A 19245-nucleotide genomic window follows, 5' to 3' on the forward strand; every position below is an offset into this window, starting at 1 on the left:
TGAGGGACCAGGCTGCCATCTGTCAGGGCCGCGGCCGGTGCCCCCAACAGAGACAGTAGCGCTCTTCACTGGAAGGTTTGGTCGGGAACGTGGAAGACAGGGGCCAGGGTGGGAGGACTTGCTGCCGGGATGGGAATCAGTGAGGCCTGTCCCTGTGCTGATCTAGGAAAGCCGGAAACGCTGGTGACGCAGAACAGGCGGAATAAGAGCAGGAACCAAATGGCCATGCGAGTGGGATCTGGTGGGTGGAGGAGGAGTGAGCAGGCTGAGCGCCAGGGGCCAGGGCAGGCACCCATCTCCTGGGATGGGGGCTCACGCCCCCTGACCTTCGGCGTTTGCACTTCTGACGGCTCATCCGTGACTGAGGCCACACTTTGGAGTCACTGTCCTGGTTGGAAGACCCTTGTCAGCTCGGTTTTGTGGAGCCGCCAATGTAGCATCGTTTTCTGCTCAAATGGAAATGTCTTTCTCTTGCAATTGGATTTCCTAGAAAATTGAGTTCGCAAGGGGTGAGCCCTTGAAGGGCTCTCATGGGCGTCTGACTCAGCCTCTCCATTCCTCCAGGTGTGGAAATAGGTTGGGCGCTGCTCAGTGGCTTGTGCGGTCACCTGGGGGGTGCCTGGCAGAGCTGGGAGGGTGCCACCGTCACACCCCACCCTGAGGAAGAACTCGAGAGCCTTCTGGGTTGACGAAGGACCAGGCAGGCCTGGTCACGAGGCTGCTGGGTGGAGCAGGAGGACGTGCTTCTGGGAGGCCCGCGAGCTGAGTGGCTCTCCAGCCTCGGGCGACGAGTCCCCAGAGCTGGGCCTGGCATTTCCCCGACACAGTGGGGAAGGGCCCGTCGGCGGAACCAGGATGAGTTGATGTGATCGCACTTTGCTGAGCAGCCTTTTTCATGGTGGTTTTTTGACAGTTCGTGTTTTTCCAGGATGCGTTTTTGCGGGAGGTGTGACCCCCTCATCCTGCTCTAGGATCGTGCAGAGAGGAGCTCTCTTCAGCTCCAGAGTCCGGAGGGGCTGCCCCCAACGGTTTAATGGAGATACGGTTCACGCCGCTCTCCCATTGGAAGTGTAGCCTTTGCTGCTTTGTGGGGTTCACAGATGTGCAACCATCTCGCTGGATCTTGTTTTGTTATTTGTTTTTTCTTGGGTGAGGAAGATTGTCGCTGAGCTAACATCTGTGCCAGTCTTCCTCTATTTCGTATATGGGATGCTGCCACAGCATGGCTTGATAAGCGGTGCGTAGGTCCACACCCGGGATCTGAACCCACGAACACAGGCCACCGGAGCAGAGCGTGCTGAACTTAACCGCTATGCCACGGGGCCAGTCCCCTGGATCCTGTTTTGATTTGATCTTGTAGACCATGACAGTGACCAGTGGGGTGAGTGAGGGTGTGCTGACTTGGGGGGACCAGAGCCCCAGGCTGCCTGGATCTGTGCCCCACAGCAAGGCAGCGTTCGCCTCGGAGGGAAGAGAGGGGCTTGGAGATGCTGAAATGTTCTAGGTGAGATAGACAGATATAAATTTAAAAGCATAGCTTGTAAACTTACGTTTAAATGGAGTTTTTTTTTTTTTTTGGTGAGGAAGATGAGCCGTGAGCTAACATCCATTGCGAATCCTCCTCTTTTTGCTGAGGAAGATTGGCCCTGGGCTAACATCTTTGCCCCTCTTCCTCTATTTTGTATGTGGGACACCGCCACAGCATGGCTTGATGAGCGGTGCATAGGTCCGTGTTGGGGATCCGAACCTGCGAACCCCAGGCTGCCGAAGTGGAGTGCTTGAACTTAACCACTACTCCACTGGGCCGGCCCTAAATAGAGATTTCAAAAGGAGTAGTTCGCATAATTTTTAAGTGTTAATTTGAAAACTTTTCATGCCACTGCTTTTTTCAAACTTTTTAATGGCTGAGGCATAACATACACACCAGCCAAGTGCAAAATCCCAGCTGTTCAGCTGGCTGAGAGAACGTGACCCAGAGCCCCTCGCGCCCGTCTGGGGACCACCTCCCAGAGGGGACCGTCCTGACTGGGGTCTTTGTGCTCTGGTGTCTGTGTTGCCCGCTGTGGGGTGAAGCTCAGTCTCCTGTTCCTTTCCGTGTGCTCGGGTTCTGTTGTGTGAACACAGCTCCGAGCATGCGTCATCCCAGTGTGGACGTCCCAGGAGGTCTCAGCGCGTGCTCTTGGTGCTTATGGCATGTGTGTTGTCGGTATACACCCAGAGGTGCTTCGAGGGGTGTGCTGGTTTCCTACCTCTGCGGTGACAGATGACCACAGACCTGCAGCTTAAAGCAACACAAACTGACTGTCTCACAGTTCTCAGAAGTCCCAAATGAGTCAGCAGGGCTGGTTCCTTCTGGAGGCTCCAGGGCAGAATCTGTTTCCTGGCCTCTTCCAGCTCCTAGAGGCCCCGCAGTCCTTGGTCTGGGGCCCCACGTCGCTCCGACATCTGCTCTGTTGTCACATCTCCTCTGACTCTGTCCTCCTGCCCCACTCTTCCTCCCAGAAGGACCCTGTGTTGACACTGACCCACCCAGGTAGTCCAGGATCATCTCCCATCTCAAGGTCCTCAACTCCATCACACCTGTGAAGTCCCTTTTGTCACGTGAGGTGACATAGCCACAGGCTCCGAGGTTAGGACCTGCACCTCTAGGGACTCCTATCAGCCTACCCCGAGGGGTAGGCATATAATAATGAGGGGTTTTGGTGAAAATTGCCATGGCTTTTTTCAATTTCTTGAGATATAATATACATACAATAAAGTGCACAGATTTCAAGTGTGTGGTTTGAATAATTTTTTGTTTCTCTCCCTGACACTTTTTTTGGAAGATATTCACATTGAGAGAAAAGTTGAGACAACAGCAGTGAGCGTGCCTCCTGCCTGATTTTCCACCTGTGAACGCTTTGCTGTGTTTGCTTTATTATGTGTTTATCCATCTGATCGTCCCAAACCCATCTTGTTTTTCAGTGCATTTCAAAATAAGTGACAGACATCAGCGTACTTCATTCCCAAATGCTCCCGCAAGCATTTTGTTAGAGTTCAGTCTGTGTTTACATTTTTAAGGGCAATTCTACACACCATGAAATGCACCAGTCCTCCGTGTACCTGTTGATAAGGTTTTGATAAATTCAGGCACCGAAACCCCTACTCCGGACAGAACGTTCCCTCAGGCGCCCCCTGCACCTCTGGCCATTCCGTCCCGGCCCACCCTGGCGGGCACCTTGCTGTGGGAGGCTTCCTTCACCCTCTCCTTGTAGTTCAACCTTTTCTGGTCGTGGTGTCGTCTTCCATCGCCTGAATACGCTGCTGTTTGTGTATCCGGCCTCTTGTCAATTGACATCTGGGCTGTTGCCAGTTTTTGTTATTATGAATAAAGCTTCTGTGAACATGTTTGGCAAGCCTATCTTGTGGATGCATGTTTTCATTTCTCTTGAGTAGATACTCAGGAGTGGGGTATCTGGGGCATTGGGAAGGGGCGACTCCACCAGACTTGCTCCTAAGCGGTCGCAGCCCCGCCCCACAGTGACACTGCTGCTCCTCAGCTCGGCTTTTGTCCGTCGTTCTAAGTTTAGTTGCTCTCCTGGGTGTGTTGGATGAATTTTGACAAATGTGTGAACCTCTGTCATCAGGATAGAGGACACTTCCATCACCCGGAATGTTCCCTCCTGCCCCTTTCCATCAGCAAACTGCCCCCCGTGACCCCGAGAGAGCCCCTCGACTCCTTTCACCAGAGTGTCCAGCTTGGGGACTGCGAGCACAGAGCGTCGTGCAGTGTGTGCGCCCGTGTCTGGCTTTTTTTAATTAACTTTTTCCTTTTATTTCATTTTGAGATGAAATAAACAGATTAACAGTTAATTGTAAGAAACAACATGGAGACCTCCTGTGTGCCCTTTATGACGTTTTCCCCAATGGGAACTTCTTGCAAATTACAGTCACTGTCACGACCAGGACGCTGACTTTAACACGATCCACTGACTCAGCCACGTCCACACGGTCCCACCACCAGAGGAGCCCCGTGTTGCTCCCCTCCCCAGCGTCTGCAGCTGCCAGTCTGCTTCCAGGTCTGTGATTTCAGCACGCTTCGAGGTTCATTCGTGTTGCCATGTGCATCAATAAATCATTCTTTTATTGCCCAATAGGACTCTGTTCTCTGGCTGTAACACAGTTTGTTTATTCATTCACCTGTGGATTGACATTTGTTTTATTTTGGTGATTTTCGGCTATTATGAATAAAGCTGCTGTGAACGTCCCAGGGCAAGTCTCTGTGGACGTGTGTCATGATTCCTCTTGGGGAAGTGCCCAGGAGAGGGAGTGCTGGGCGTCCGGGCGTGTGCTCCGCTTTGTCAGAAGCTGCCAGACCTTGTCCCTGGGGTGTGTGATTTTACACGGCGCCAGCAGTGGCGTTCCGTTTGCTCCACATCCCACAGTTGATATTGTTCGTTTTTAAACTTTCAACCATACTGGAGGGCGTGGAGAGGCATCTCTTATGGTTTTTAATTTCTGTCTCTTTGATGGCCAGTGGTGTTGAGCTTCTTTCCACGTGTTAGTATCCACGCACGCGTCTTTCTCTGCGAGGCGTCTGTTCAGGTTGCCGGCCTTGTCGGTCAGAACGTCGGCTGTGCTGGTGCTCGTGGTCTGCGCTGGGGCTGCGGTTAGTAACGACGAGGTCTTTCCATGCGCTTATTTGCTGTCAGCATCTCTTGTTTGGGGAAGTGCCTATTCAAGTCTTTTGCCCACTTTTCATTGCTGAGCGTAGAGTTCTTTGTACATTCTGGTTCCAAGTCCTTCACCAGGTGTGTGTTTTGCAAACATTTTCTCAGTCTTTGGCTCATTTTTTCATTTAGCAGTGTCTTTTGAGGAATGTGCATTTTAAATTTTGTTGAAGTCCAGTTTGTGAAATTTTTTCTTTTATGGTTCATGCTTTTTGGGTCTTATCTAAGAACAGTCACAAAGATTTCTCTTATGTTTTTTCCGAGAAGTTTTGTAGATTTAGGAGTGACACGTGTCCGTGTTTCAAGTTGGTTTTGTGTGTGGCATGGGATCGGGCTTCAGGGTCACGTTTTGCTTATGGATGTCCAGTTATTCCATTTGCCAAGAAACCTGTCTTTAAGCCATTGAATTACCTTGCTAACTATATATATTTTCTAATTAAAGAGAATTTCTTATATGATGTTAAACTTATTGATAGTTCTAGAAAATGAGGAAACTCGATTTTAACTTGGATACAGAAGCATGACACTTAGGAAATGAAGAATACGTTTTAAACACATAAAATGAGAAGGTAAATTTTAGACAAAGTGCTTACATTTTTTTGAACTTGACATTTTTTTAAACTTCCTTTTGCCTCGTTTGTGAGACCTAGTGAAAGTGGACCATGAACTGTGTTTTAGGAGCAGGATCCAGGCCTGGTTTGAGCTGCAGCGCCCGCAGCGCAGCGTCTGCCTGTGAGCGCTGCTCCAGGCTTGCTGGTTTCCGCTGTCCACTAGTCCAGAGCGGTCCAGAACTTCCTGTTGTGTTGCTGTTTGCACATTGGTGTACACGGGGTGCCTGTTCCTGGATGAGAGATGGCGGGGGTGCTGGGCGGGGCTGTGGCACCTGTAGAAACAGTCTCAAGTGCACCGCGTGTGCATTTTTAAGAATTGTACAGAGTGGCGATTTGGGGAAATCAGGGGAACTGAATGCTTGCTTTCTACCAGGCCATGCCCCCAGTTGTGAGGTCAGCTCCCCTTCCCTCCGTGCCCTCCACCCTCCTGGACAGCTGCTCTCCTCAGGCCCCGAGCCCTCGCGGCTATTGTGTGTTTTTTCCTGTTTCATCCTGTCTATACCACACTTTGCAACTAACGCTGCGTGATCTGTTTAATTGTTTAAAAATTCTGCTTATTTTAATTAAAATCTCTTTTCTGCTTTTCAGCTAAAGATTGTAAGTGAGCGAAAATATCAAAACTCAATAACAGGGCCGGCCCCGTGGCTTAGCGGTTAAGTGCGCGAGCTCCGCTACTGGCGGCCCGGGTTCGGATCCTGGACGCGCACTGACGCACCGCTTCTCCGGCCATGCTGAGGCCGCGTCCCACATACAGCAACTAGAAGGATGTGCAGCTGTGACATACAACTATGTACTGGGGCTTGGGGGGGAAAGAAAAGGAGGAGGATTGGCAATAGATGTTAGCTCAGAGCCGGTCTTCCTCAGCAAAAAGAGGAGGATTATCACGGATGTTAGCTCAGGGCTGATCTTCCTCACAAAAAAAAAACTCGATAACATATCACTTACAGGAAGAGGGAAAAGCATTGTTTTCCGCCCTAGAATCAGTCTTTACGTTTAACACGTGGCCCTTTACAATTAGATGTCAGTGTTTTGGATCCGGTTTGCTTCGTTTATTAAACAGAGGTCAGCATTGGGAGTCACCCCGAGTGCCTTGCCATCGCCCCGTGCAGCTGGCATGTGGTCCTGTCTTGCTGTCACTCGCGTGTGTGAAATGCCGGCAGAGTGCCACTCCCAGCTGCGTCCCTTTGTCGTGGGCAGGGCCTTCCCGTCTCACCCCACACGGTGCCAGCGTCTCCTGTGTTGTGTCCAGAGGGAGGGTAGCGCTGTCTCACGCCCACTTGCGGTGTCACCAGGCGCCCTACAGGGGATCCATCTGCCCTTAGATCCCACTTCGGGTGCCACGGGGGGTCCTGAGGAGGAAACCAGGGAACACAGGGGTCTCTCCCCAGAGAGCTTCCGTCATGCTTGTCCGTCCCACAAGCAGACAGACGTGTCTAGAGAACACAACAGTGGCAAGAACGTGAACAGAGGGAGACACAGCCCCCCAGCAGAGGCGGGCTAGCTGGTGCCCTGGGCGGGGGCCTGGCAGGGTTGGGGCCAGACAGGGCGCCTGGTGGTGCCGAGCCAGTGTGGGGCCTGGGGTGCAGCCCCGGGAGTGAGGGGGGCGGCGTCCTAGGGAGCCATTTCCAGGATGAGGGGCGTCCAGGGACCTCGGAGCCTCAAGGATGTCTAGAGGCAGCCTGCCACGTACTTGGGTTCCCCACATGGCTCGCAGATGAGTGCTGGCCTTTCTCTCCAGCTACAAACATCGTTTATATGCTTGGAAATTCAAAATGGCACTGCTGGCGTGTTTTCTCCCTCAAAATAAACAAAAGTACTGACCCTGAACTCAACTTTTTTGCTACAGGTGAAAAGCTCCCATAAGCCTTGACCTGGGAGTAACCTCAGCTGGGGCCCATCCCCACTGCTGCCCCAGGACTTTCTGGGTGCAGAGGAGCCCAGGTTGGGGGAAGGAACTGGGGCCATTGTTTGTGATCGTGTTTGCAGACAAATGGGGTTTTTTTCTTTTCTTCCTCCCTCCCTTCCTTCCTTTTTTCTTTCATTCATTCATTCAAAAAATATTTACTGAAGCAACCCAAATGTCCATCCAGACAATGGAATATTATTCAGCCATAAAAAGGAAGGAAATCCTGACACCTGCTACAACATGGATGCACCCTGAGGACATTATGCTCAGTGAAATCATCCAGACACAAAAGGAGAAACACCATGTGAATGCACTCATGGGAGGCACCTAGAGGAGTCAAACTCTCAGAGACAGAAAGTAGGACGGTGGGTGCTGGGGCTGGAGGAGAGGATGGAGCTGGTGTTTAATGGGGACCGAGTTTCAGTTTGGGAAGATGAGAAAGTTCTGGAGATGGATGGTGGTGATGGGTGGACAACAGTGTGAATGTATTTAATCGCACTGGATTGTGCACTTAAAAGTGGTTAAGATGGTAAATTTTATGTTATGTGTATTTCCACAATAAAAAAAAATCGAAAAAAATATTTACTGAGAGTACTACCATGATCCAGGTGCTTGGGATTCCCAGTGACCCCCCTGCCTTGGAAAATCAAACAGAACTCTGCCTCCCCCCATTCTAGGGGGAGAGACAGACGTTAGACATGCAGATGGTGGCATGCTGGGAGGTGAGAGGTGCCGCGTGGGCTCCCGAGAAGGGGATGTATGTATATGTGTGTGTGCATGTGTGTTTCTTCACGTGTGTAAGTGCGTGTGTGCACATGTGCTCATGTGTGCACGAGTGTGCACTGTGAGTGTGCACGAGTGTGTGTGCACATGTGTGCGTGCATGTGTGTGTGTGCGCGTGCTTGCGTGCTTGCATTACACTCGTGTGGTGGTTCCAGATGGAGGGAACATCCTAAGTTACTAACTTAATGAATTAACTTTTAGAACCCAGCCCATTTTCCAGACATGGGACTGGGCGTTGTGTACTTACGAGCGTTTTATAAACAGTGTAGCTCTGGTCCTACACATACTTGAGAGGGGCAGACCTGTCTGGTGCTCTGGCCTCCTGGACGGGGCGTTTGTTCCAGAGCCTTCCTGCCCAGACAGGGCTTAGCCTGGGGGTTGGGGCGTCCTCGCCAGGACTTGGATCACACAGGGTAGTCCGTGTGAGAGAAGTGGCCGTGGCTCATGGACGGCAGGGCTGCTCAAATGGCCTTCCTTGAAGTTCTTGGTAGAGTTCGTGGGGGCTCAGAAGAGTTCACGTTTCTGTCACCGTCTAAGTTTGTCACAAGTAACTGTTCAGGGGCAGAGTGTTAGATGATACGGGAAGGTTTCAAAGAGTCGTATCAGTTGTCAGTGTAGATGATCTCCAGCAGCGTAATGGAGGTCTTCGTGCACCGTCCTTGGCTCTCACGGTGGGCCGCGGCTGGTCCTTGAGTCCTGGGCGTCAGGAAATGTCATCCTTGCCTTGGAACAGATTTGGGGGTTGCGGAGACCGTTCTTGTCACTCATGCATGGCTGAGTGACGCGGCAGGAGGCAGTTCCTGAAGCTGCAGGTCTGAGATGCCATCCAGCTGTCCTGGTGCCATGTTGTCAGCATCCTGCCGCCTGCCTGGCAGTGGAAAACCGCCAGCTGAGACGTGCCTGGAAGTAGGCACTTCAGCAAAAAACACATTCTGAAGTCACTCTCACATCTAACTGTAAAGTTTCTAAAGAACAGCCATTGCTACTGCTAATCGATAGAACTGCTGTACTGCTCACAATCTCCCTTGAGTATTTCGAGTGGTTTTAGTTTTTTCATAACAATAATCTAGTAAGAGCGAATTTTGTGGTTTTACATAATATCGAACTCTTTAATCTATCTACATATGGATTAGTTGCAGTATAAACATTGCCTTTAACTTCCCATTCTGTTTGTAGAATTTCTTTTTTGACATCATCCTCTTAAACTCCTCTTTCTGAATTCAAGCTGTGGTCTAGAAGGACCTGGGAGGCGAGAAGCGTCTGCATTTACTCTCCTGGTGCCTCACGTTGAGTCCCACACGGGCTGTCTGCTCAGTGCCCCTCGGCACCTCAGCCCCCACCTGGAGCCCCCACCCTCTGTCTCCGCGCCACTCCAGGCCCCTCTGCTCTGCGGGAGGGCTAGAACCTGGGAGGGTCCAGGGTCATCCTCAGATACTCCCACCTGGGCACTTTCACTCGGCTTCCTCATTGGAAGAAGAATAAATTCCAGAAAGACCAGCTCTGCCTCCACTTCCAAAAGTAAATGCTGGAGTGGACACAGAAACAAGCCGAAGCCCTCCAGTGGGCTCGCGTCCTTCACTGATGTGGGTTGTTACGGGATGTTCAGATATTAGGGGACTTCTTTTTGTTTGTTCTCCTTCACAATTTCAATCTTTAGAATGGACCAGTTACTTTGAAGTTTTATTTGGTGGTGTTATCCTTGTATTAGGAGATGTCCTAGTGTTATTTCCAGAAACTTGGGACATAAGTTGTGACCTGGGTGCCCCGCAGAGAGACTCCAGGACTGTGGAAGTGCAGCCCCCAGCTCCCACTTGCTTTGCTGCAGGTGGATTCGTCACAAAACTCTGCTCTGGCCTTCAGGTGGCTCCACTGTCCACAGGAGTTGGCTCAAGTGTAGGTTCTTTGTTAAAGTTCCAATTTACACAAGGTAGTTGGACAGTTTTACGGTGTGTTTGGTTTTGATTTCCCATAGCAATGGTAACTTTTCTGAATCATAAATATTCATTTGTGAATTTTTCAATTAAAGAGATTTTTGTTTTTCTTTTTTTTTCTTGATTAGGAAGATTTGCCCTCAGCTAACATCTGTGCCAATCTTCCTCTATTTTGTATGTGGGTCGCCACCATAGCATGGCTTGATAAGTGGTACATAGGTCCATGCCTGGGAACCGAACTTGTGAACCCCAGGCCACCAAAGCGGAGAGCATGAACTTAACCACTATGCCATGGTGCGGGCCCCTAAAGAGACTTTTAAAAACTCTTTTACAGTCATCTGGTACACTGTGGACCTTCGATCATCACCGATTAGCATTTTTAGGGTGGTGGACTGTCGTGTTTTGGATCCCTCCTCACGACGACTTGTGACCGTGTGCTGGGCCTTCCCCACAACCCTGCAGGTTGAACCTTTTCACCTTTTCACGGTGATTCCCAGTCAGTGGATCCCATATGTTCTTCTTTGAAACCCAACTTATAGCTTTTCACACGTGGGGGGGATCTTTCAGCTAATCCTGATTTCTTTTGCGCCTTTTGAACTTAACTTGTTAATATAATTTAAATAAAATTTAGGTTTTAAAATCTGGTATTTTTTAGTTTCAAGTCTGTTATGGACTGAATGTTTGTGGCTGTCAAAGCGCTAACCCCCAGTGTGGCTGTATTGGAGCTGGGGCCTGTAAGAAGGTGATTAGGGTGGGGTGAGGCTCTCGGGGTGGCCCTGATCCCACAGCATCAGTGTCCGTGTGACGAGACACGAGAGAGCTCGCCACTCGTCTGCACACACCCACCGAGGCAAGGCCATGTGAGGACACAGCAAGAAGGTGCCTGTCTGCAAGCCAGGAGGCAGGTTCTCACCAGGAGCAGAACTCAGCCGGCCCCGGACTTCCCATCCCCAGGACCGTGAGGAAAGTGTTTAAGCCACGAAGTCAGTGGTATTCTGTTATGGCAGCCCGGGCTGACGGAGACAAAGCCTTAATTTAAATTTTGAGTTAATCTCTAAGTTTAGTTGCTAGAAATGCAAAACTAATACTAATATGCTATTGGGGAATTGGCAGAAAAATATTAAAAAGCTTATAATTTGAAAAAATAGAAGATATCAGTCAGCAGTATCCAGATGGTCCCCCAAAAGTGTTCCCAAGTGTTACAGGTCCTTGAGGAGAGTCACACCCTCCTGAGGTTGTGGTCTGTCCAGATCGCTGCACCCAGGATGTGCTGTCCTGCGGGAGGTGGTGGCCCAGGGGTCAGGACACGTGTGGCCTCTCGGCCTGTTCCTCTGGGAACCAGTGCCCCGGGCGCCCCGACGCCTGAGCTGCTCTGCCTGGGATGGGCCCTCTCCGCACCAGGAAAGCCCAGCCCTTACTGCCCTCGGCCCTCGTGGTGCGTTCTGAAGAATTTGCGGGAACGAGTACACATTTCCATTTTAGGAGCGTTTGCAAACATGGGTCCGCGGCCGCATGTCCCCAGGTGCCTCAGCCTCTGGCTCCCAGCACTGCCCTGCCTTGGCTCTGTGGTTCTGATCCTGATCCCTGTCCAAGGACCACAGTCGAAAATGCATTCTCTTGCAATTAATAAACTATTTTGTGACAGCCGTCAGAAACATTTGTGGTGAATTTGGTGGACTCGCCGTTGGCCGGGTTGGTTTCGGCCTCTGCTCGGCGGTTCTCCAGCTCCGTGTCTTTTCCTCCAGAATGAGCTGCGTCGTGAAGCCACCTGGGTCTCAGTTAATTTTTGAATATTTGTTAGCACTCTGCTGACTCCAGATGGGAATGAGCAGCGCCTGAATACGTGGGAATTGTTCCTGCTCTCCTTGGGCTGGCACATGTGGGCACGACCAGGGCTCAGCTCCGTGCTGGCTGAGCCCCTTCCGGACATCAGGGACAGCCCCTCAAGTCTCTCTGTCCTCCCAGGCCTCTCTCTGTGTCTCGCAGAGCCTTCTCCAGTGTGCCCGGCTCTCTCCCTCTCATGGTTCACGTTTGTTTGAGGTTTTCCTGAAGGTGACCTGCCCCCTGGAGCCTGCCGCCCTCACTGTCGGCAGCTTGCTTACTGGGCCAGGTCCCTCACTGTGTGAGCGTGTCCCCACTCGCCCCTGCATTCACCTTCAGACGTGGAAACACTCTCCCTCTGCCCCCTTCTTCATTCTCTCCTTCCCTGGAGCCCAGGGGGCATCGAAACTCTGAACACGTTTGTCATCTGCACAGCCAGCCCAGGCTCAGGCCTTCTGGGGTGGGTGATGGCCCGCTTTCTGTCCTCGTGTCTTATGAAGATGTGTCCCCTGGTTGCTGGCCATGGCGCCGTGCCCTTGAAGACGTGAGTGGACTGAGGGGGCAGAGGCTCCTCTAGGCTGCGGGGTATCAGCAGCCGTGACCCCATCCTTCTGCACCTGCAGGTCCCCCTGCAGCCCAGGGCTTTGCAGAAGCCCCGAGATCCGCCGTGTCAGATACTGCTCGGGCAGACTTTGGCTCAGCGCTTTTCACAATGAAAGAGCATCTCAGTCTGCTGTCGGAAGATGCTCCGTCTTTCAGGTTAACGTGGTTTTCTCTTCTTCTTGAGTGTTGATGACAGGAAATCATTTCTAGGATTTAGTTCACTCAAGGAAAGGAGAGGGAAGAGGCTGGCATTAGGGAGCTCCCTGTGGGTGGCAGGTCTGTTGCCTGTGTCAGCCAAGTGGCTCTAGGTGTTTAGAGCTACGGGGACCAAGACGTGGAGGGGCTGCGGATTTTCGTCGGTGATCTGAGATCCAGCTTGGAGCGGTGTGGTCCCACGTTCCAAGTCGGTGTGATTCTCACACGTACCCACGCCCCACGAGGCTGTCTCCTGCCATCGGTGTTAGCGTCCCCCAGATGCAGTCGTCCCCTGAGAAGTGAGGAGCCACTGTTGACTTGTCCTCTTAAGCATGATGAGGCCAAGGCCACTGGGAGTTTTCCCCTGGTTCTGTGCCTCCCCAAGCCATGCCTTCTGTTCGGTTCCCAGGTGTGTGCTGAGAGCCGGCTGTGTGCACGCTGTCTTGTTGGTGGCTGGCGTCTATGCCTTCCTAGCAAACGTCCGGATTATTCAAACAATTCTTGTCCTTCAGACTTTGCCCCCAACTTCTTATTATGAAACGTTTCAAAGCATGCATAGAGGGCAAGAGAGTCGGTACTGAATCTCCGTGTTTCCGTCATCAGTTTTTGTGACCGTCAGCACCGCTCTCAGCCGTGCATGTCGTTCATTTGTAGGTATTTCAGTATCACTTCTCAAAGGGAAGGACTTGTTAAGCACACAACACGCATTAACAAGTTAGCAGTTCCTAATAATAAGCAGCGGGATGCTCAGATGCCCGCCATTTCTCCACATCTCTGGGCGGGTGTTTCCACGTGGCGTTTGGATGTGGTGGCTCTTCAGCCTCTTACTTTACAAGCCCCCCAAACCCTCGTTTTCCTTGCTGTGTTTTGTTGAGGAAGCTGTAGAATTTCCCACATTTGCGTTTGGCGGTCATTCCTGTGGTGCCGTGTGACGTGTGCTCTCGCCCCATACTTCTCCAGACACCGGAAGACACAGTGGTGTGACCAGATTTGGCCACGATTTCCCAGAACTTTCTATCATGTCACATCCGAGGCCCAGAGGATGGCCGTCTCCACTTTCTGTGATGTTGAGGTTGATGCCTGAGCTGCGTTTGGGCAGCGGTGTGGTGTCTGCAGCCTCGCTCTGCCCCCTCCTTCCCTGGAGTTCTGAGGAGTGTGCCTGCCCTTTCCGGGATCCGGCTCCACGCCTCCCCCCCTCAGCCTCGCTTCCTCAGGGACCAGTGGCCCGCCAGGATGCACAGCTTCCGTTTCTCCCCTCCTGCGGGGACTGCCCAGCTTCCTTCCTGCCACCAGCGACCTCCACCTTCCAGGGTGCCCCCTTCTCTGCCCCCCTCTCCCCGGACAGCGGTGGGAGTGGAAGGAACAGCCTGGCACACCTCCGTCCCCAGCAGGAGCGGCCCCACGTTGCCCTGGTCCTCGAAGCCTGGGCCGCGTGTCCCTCCTCTCCCTCCTGCCGCTGTCTCTATTTTGACCTCTCGAGCGTCCACGTGTTCCAGGGGGACCTTACTGGGGCAGCAGCTCTCTCCTAGGTCTGTCCAGGCCAGCGCTTTCAGGGGCACCTTCATCCCCCGTGTCTCCCCAGTAGAGGGAAGCTCCCGGTTTGTGCCTTGACTCCGTGCTGACCTTGCTCGGCGTGCTCAGAGTCTGTTGAGGTGATGACTCGAGGCCTCACACCTCCATCTGTTAGAAACAGCTTTGTTGAGATGTCACTCACATATCCTACAATCCACCCATTTAAAGTGTGCAATTCAGTGGCTTTTAGTGTGTTCAGAGTGGTGCGCCCGTCACCACAGTCAACTTTAAAACATCTTCATCACCCCTCAGTGGTCACCCCCCAAGACACTTGTCTCCCCCCGAGCCCCTGGCCACCCCTAACCTGCTTCTGTCTCTGCATTTGCTTCCTCTCAATATTCCATGTAAGTGGAATCCGGCCATATGTGTCCCTTTGTGTTGGCTTCTCTCACTGAGCATGATGTTTTCAAGGTCCGTCCACGTTGTAGGGTGTGCCAGCACTTTGTGCCTCTTTATGGCTGTGTAATATTCCAGTGTGTGGATGGACCACATCTCCTTTATCATTCATTGATAGATGGCCCTGTTGGTAGCTGCCCTTTGTGGCTGTTGTGAGTGATGTTGCTGCGAGCACGTAGGTACCGCAGGTGCAGGTTCCCGCGGGCGCAGTGTCCACTCCTCTTGGGCGTACTCCTGCAGGCGGAAGTACTGGGCCGTACGGTAAGTCTGTACTTCACCTTTGAGGAGCTGCTAGACTCTTCCACAGTGGCTGCACTATTTTGCATTCTTACCAGCAGTATGCAAGCGTTCCAATTTCTTCACACCCTTATCAGTGCTTGTTTTTATGTGACTTTTCGCTTCCAGCCATCTCAGTGGGTGTAAGAAGGGGTCTCCTTGTGCTCTTGAGTGGCATTTTCCTGATGACGAATGGCGTCGAGTGTTGCTGGTGGCCGTTTGTGTATCTTGTAAGTTCTGGATGGGATCTCGAGTCAGATAGATGATTTGCAAATATTTTCTCCCATTCTGTGGGTTTTCTTCTCACTTTCTCCGTAGTGTGCTTTGAGGCATCGAAGTTTTTAATTTTGATGAAGTCCAGTTTATCTGTTTTGTAGCTGTGTGTTCGGTGTCCTGTCTGAGAACCCATTGCCAAGTCTGAGATCATGGAGATTTTCCACGAGTTTTGTAGTTTTAGCTTATCGATCCATTTTGAGTGTCACCTCTTCTTTGAGAGATGAAAATGCTGCAGATACGCAGCAGCCTCTGACCCTCAGCCCAGAACTGAGCCTGGAGCGAGTCTTTGGCCCCTTGTCCTGGGGGGTGGCCCCCATTGTTCTGAGTTGAGCCCCCAACCCAAGGCCTTGGCTGTGACTTCGATGCTGTCCTGGGGCATGTTGGGGACCTTGGCTGGCAGGACATACTGGACGTGGCGGTCAGGAAGCTCATTGCCCTGGCCTCTCCTGGATTTGCCTTTTCCTGCCTGGAGAGTCTTCAAATGACCTGCGTGTTCTCTGTGTTTCCTCCCCCAGGCGCGGACTTGACTGTCACCGAAGCCAGCAGCTCTGACAGCCGAGGGGACAGGGCTGAGCTCTATGCCCACGTGGACGAGGGTCTCCTGGGAGGAGAAGCCAGCTACCTGGGCCCACCCCTCACCCCCGAGAAGGACGACGCGCTGCACCAGGCCACCGCGGTGGCCAACCTGCGGGCAGCGCTCATGAGTAAGAACAGCCTGCTGTCTCTCAAGGCCGACGTGCTCGGGGACGACAGCTCACTGCTGTTGGAGTACCTGCCCAAAGGCGCTCACTCCCTGTCCCGTAAGTGCAGGCCCTGCTCGCCGTGTGGTTTGCTTTGTGATGGTTGAGCGGAGCTTCAGGGTCAGACCCGGTGAGCAGCAGGTGAGGGTGTAGTGCGTCTGTTCTGAGGATCGCTTTGGTCAGGCCGCCTCCCGACCTCCCCAGGGGTCCGTCTGGGAGCTCACACAGGAGCCTCGTGAGCTGCGCGGAGGAGAGGGCAGTTGTCAGGGGAACGGGAAGGGAGCTGCCAGCACGTGTTCCATCGTTTTGTGCTTGAAATGGAGGCGTCCAGACCTCAGACCTGAGCCCGCTTAGACGTGCATGTGGGAGCACGCGGGAGCTGGTGGCCTGAGTCAGGACCAGGGCCCGTGCAGCAGGCCGGGCGCGGGCTCCCTGTGCTGGGTGCCCTTCCCGCCGTGCTACGTTCTTGTGGGGACGGGCAGGGCGTGTATCCTTGCTTTGTGTCCTCCAGCTAATGCTGGTTACATGTGAATTCTTTAAAAGGAGTTATCACTTAAATGTCTCCAGCTGAGTTCTGGTTGCCCGGAAGCAAATGGCAGACTAACCGCGAAGCAGCTAAGGTCCGGCTGAGCTGTTGAGCAGCGGGCTCACCGAGACCTCCTTCTGCTGACCAGACACGAGGGCCTTAGCTTTTACCTTGACCTGCCGGGTGCCTGCCTGGGAGCGAGCCGCTCTCCTCGTCACGGGTGCTGGAAGATCCCTTCTGGGGACACGTGTGGGGGTGGCAGCTGTCTGGGGGCTGCTGGACGGGGCCCTGACCCGCCATCCTGCGGAAACTGAGTTTGGTGGGTGCTTGTTGTGGGTGTGAGAGAACAGTTGCGGCCCCGTTTCTCTCCATGGGGAGGGGTGAGGCACCCTATCCCAGGTGGCCCTCGGGGTGCGAGCGTGTGTGGACGGAGGGGTCTGAGTGACGACGGTGTAGCTGTGGTGGTATCCTTAGCGCCACCGAAGGAAGTACAGGAAAACTGCCAGCGTCTTTGATGTTGGGGATTTCGGAAGTGTTTCTTTGTTTTAATTTTTCTCCAATTTAAAAACAATATTTTTACAACTTTGTTTTTAATAGCACTAAAATATCCTCGGTTTCTGTGTTGGAGTGATGAAAATTACTTACGGCCAATAAAGACTAAAGTGCAAAATGACATATGTTCTCTCTGTGTTCATGAACTTGATGAAGAGCCGCTGCCAGCGTCCGCGGTGGGCTGGGTGCCGAGGTCGGCTGACAGGACTTGGCTGTGAAGTCAGAGTGGGCTGAATATCTCACAGGCATTGGCTGGCTTCTTGGCATTGGGCGTGCTTTTTAAAACACGTTTAGGCTTCATTTTCTGCATCTGAAAAATGGGTATAGCGTCACTTACACAGTTGTAAATTTAAAACAAAATGGTGTTTGTAAAAATGTCACACAGGTCAGCAAAGCGCGAGTGACAAATGCTCCAGGAGGTCAGTCCCTTCCGCCGCCAAACCCGAGGTCGTGCTCGTTGGCAGAAACTGTCGGATTTGCGGTGATACTGGGACAGTTACAGGGGGTGGTGCCACAGCGTCTGGGGAGTTTGCGGCAGGCAGGTCCAGCAGCTGGGCCTCCAGCTGAGGGGACAGCTGAACAGGTTTGGTGGCGTCGTGGAGGTTCGATTGGGATGCGACTGGAAACCTGCAGCTGTGCGGAGAGTTTGGGGGCGAGCCTCCAGCGCCCGCCCCATCGCCCTTTCTCCTCCCCTGCGGGGTCTGGACACTTGTTCTGTCTCTTTCTGGGTGCTCCTAATTCAGGTGTGGACGCTATGTGTTATAAACTCTGGGGGGGCGGGCCCAGTTCCTCTGTGCGCCCCCAGATGTGGCTGGTCTGTCCCCGTCGTCAGGAATGAGAGAGGAATGAGAGGGCTGCTTTGTGGGTGCTTTTCCTACTATCTCCGTGTCTGGCAGCCTTTCCTCCCAGTGTGGGCGTGTCCAGTAGGCCTTTCGTGCCTCTGTGCTGGGAACCACGCCACGGATGGGGTCAGGGGGTCTGGGTAACCCCCAAACACTGATTTCACCCACATTCGGTCAAGCAGTGGGACCCGTGGGCTTTGGCTCTGGCTGTTGGGCCTCTGGGACGAGCACCACGTGGCGCAAGGAGAGATGGACTCCACTCTTGTCACCGCTGCCCTGGGTGGTTTCTCCCCCTCCGGCCTCAGCTCCTCTGTCTCAGTCCCACCCCAGCAGAGGCCCAGACCCTCCTGCAGCCAGTCCCACACCTGAGTGAAGTCACAGGTGGGGAAGACCCTGTAGGCTGGGGTATTGGGCTTTTCTCTTCAGATCGTCCTCTTCCCGTGTGGGTGACTGTCCACTGTGTGTTGAATGACTCTGGACGTTGCAGTTGGGCAGCCACACCTGCTCCTGCATTGTAACTGCCACCACACAACTCCCTTCACACTCCAGAGTTGAGAGCTGGGCGGGAGCCCCGTCTGGCCTGATTCCAGTGCGTGTGCCAAATTCCAGCTTAGGTCAGCTCGTGGGTTTTGGTGTCCTTTATTTCTGTTATGCTTTAACCTCCTTGCTTTTAATATTTTAAATTTCCCACTTTTTTCTTGTAAGAATCTGCCCTTTCGTTTTCCATAAATCAGGGTGAGAAGTTGGCAGAATCCCTACCGGTTGGGCTGTGAGCTCGATCGAGACATCGTGTGGGCTCATGGCATTCAGCCTCCAGAGGCCGGAGACCTGGGCAGGGGAAGGGGTTATTTTAAAATACTGTTTTCTGACATCCTAAGTAAAATCTGCCTGTTTCTGGGCATACGCTGAAATGAGGAATGGAAATATCCAGAAAAAAACTTTATTGTCCAAAATTTTGTGCCAGGCCTCATTGTAGCCAGTGTTCCGTCCCTGGCGGGTGGTGGGGAGTCCAGGCAGCCGGAGGCCGTGAGCTGCTGTCCTGTGGTGGACACAGGATTGTGGCAACTTCTCCAGGTGCCTGGAGAACAGGAGGAGCGGCTGAGCGACTTTCACGCATTTCCACGCCAGATCTGGAGAAGGAGCTGGAGCTGCTGCGCCTGACGGTGTCCGTCCCTCTGCTCTGCCATGTGGAGTTCACAGACTGTTTCTCTAAACACATGTGAAGAGGCATCAGGCCCACAGAGCTCTGCCTCGCTGTCTGTGCGCCATTCCAGACGTGCCGTCGAGGGGGGCGCGGGTTGTCTGCTCAGCTGGGGATGCTGTCACGGGGACTGGCTCTGGCGACACACTTGCGTTTCATCTCGCTCCCGAGGATGGGGGCCGGGCCGTGATGGGTGAGCCTGGTCTCAGGGTATGCAGGCCTTCCCGTTGCATCTGGTGGGACCCTCCTCCCCTGTGTCCCACCTCGGGCTCAGTCGAGACGCACCCCCAAGCCCCCAGGCGCTC

The 19245-nt window shown here is 52.9% G+C and overlaps 1 protein-coding gene across 2 annotated transcripts in view; it reads left to right on the forward strand.

Moving 5' to 3' along the window:
* The window catches only part of ZBTB46 (zinc finger and BTB domain containing 46), a 67201-nt gene that overhangs the window by 26540 nt on the left and 21416 nt on the right, over window positions 1-19245 (forward strand). For both annotated transcript variants that reach the window (XM_058562236.1, XM_058562237.1), the window contains exon 3: window positions 15595-15879. In XM_058562236.1, the coding sequence (XP_058418219.1) occupies window positions 15595-15879 (285 nt within the window). The remainder of the gene's footprint in view (window positions 1-15594; window positions 15880-19245) is intronic.

The sequence above is a fragment of the Diceros bicornis genome, chromosome 19, assembly GCF_020826845.1.
Source record: "Diceros bicornis minor isolate mBicDic1 chromosome 19, mDicBic1.mat.cur, whole genome shotgun sequence".
Taxonomy (NCBI): Eukaryota; Metazoa; Chordata; class Mammalia; order Perissodactyla; family Rhinocerotidae; genus Diceros; species Diceros bicornis.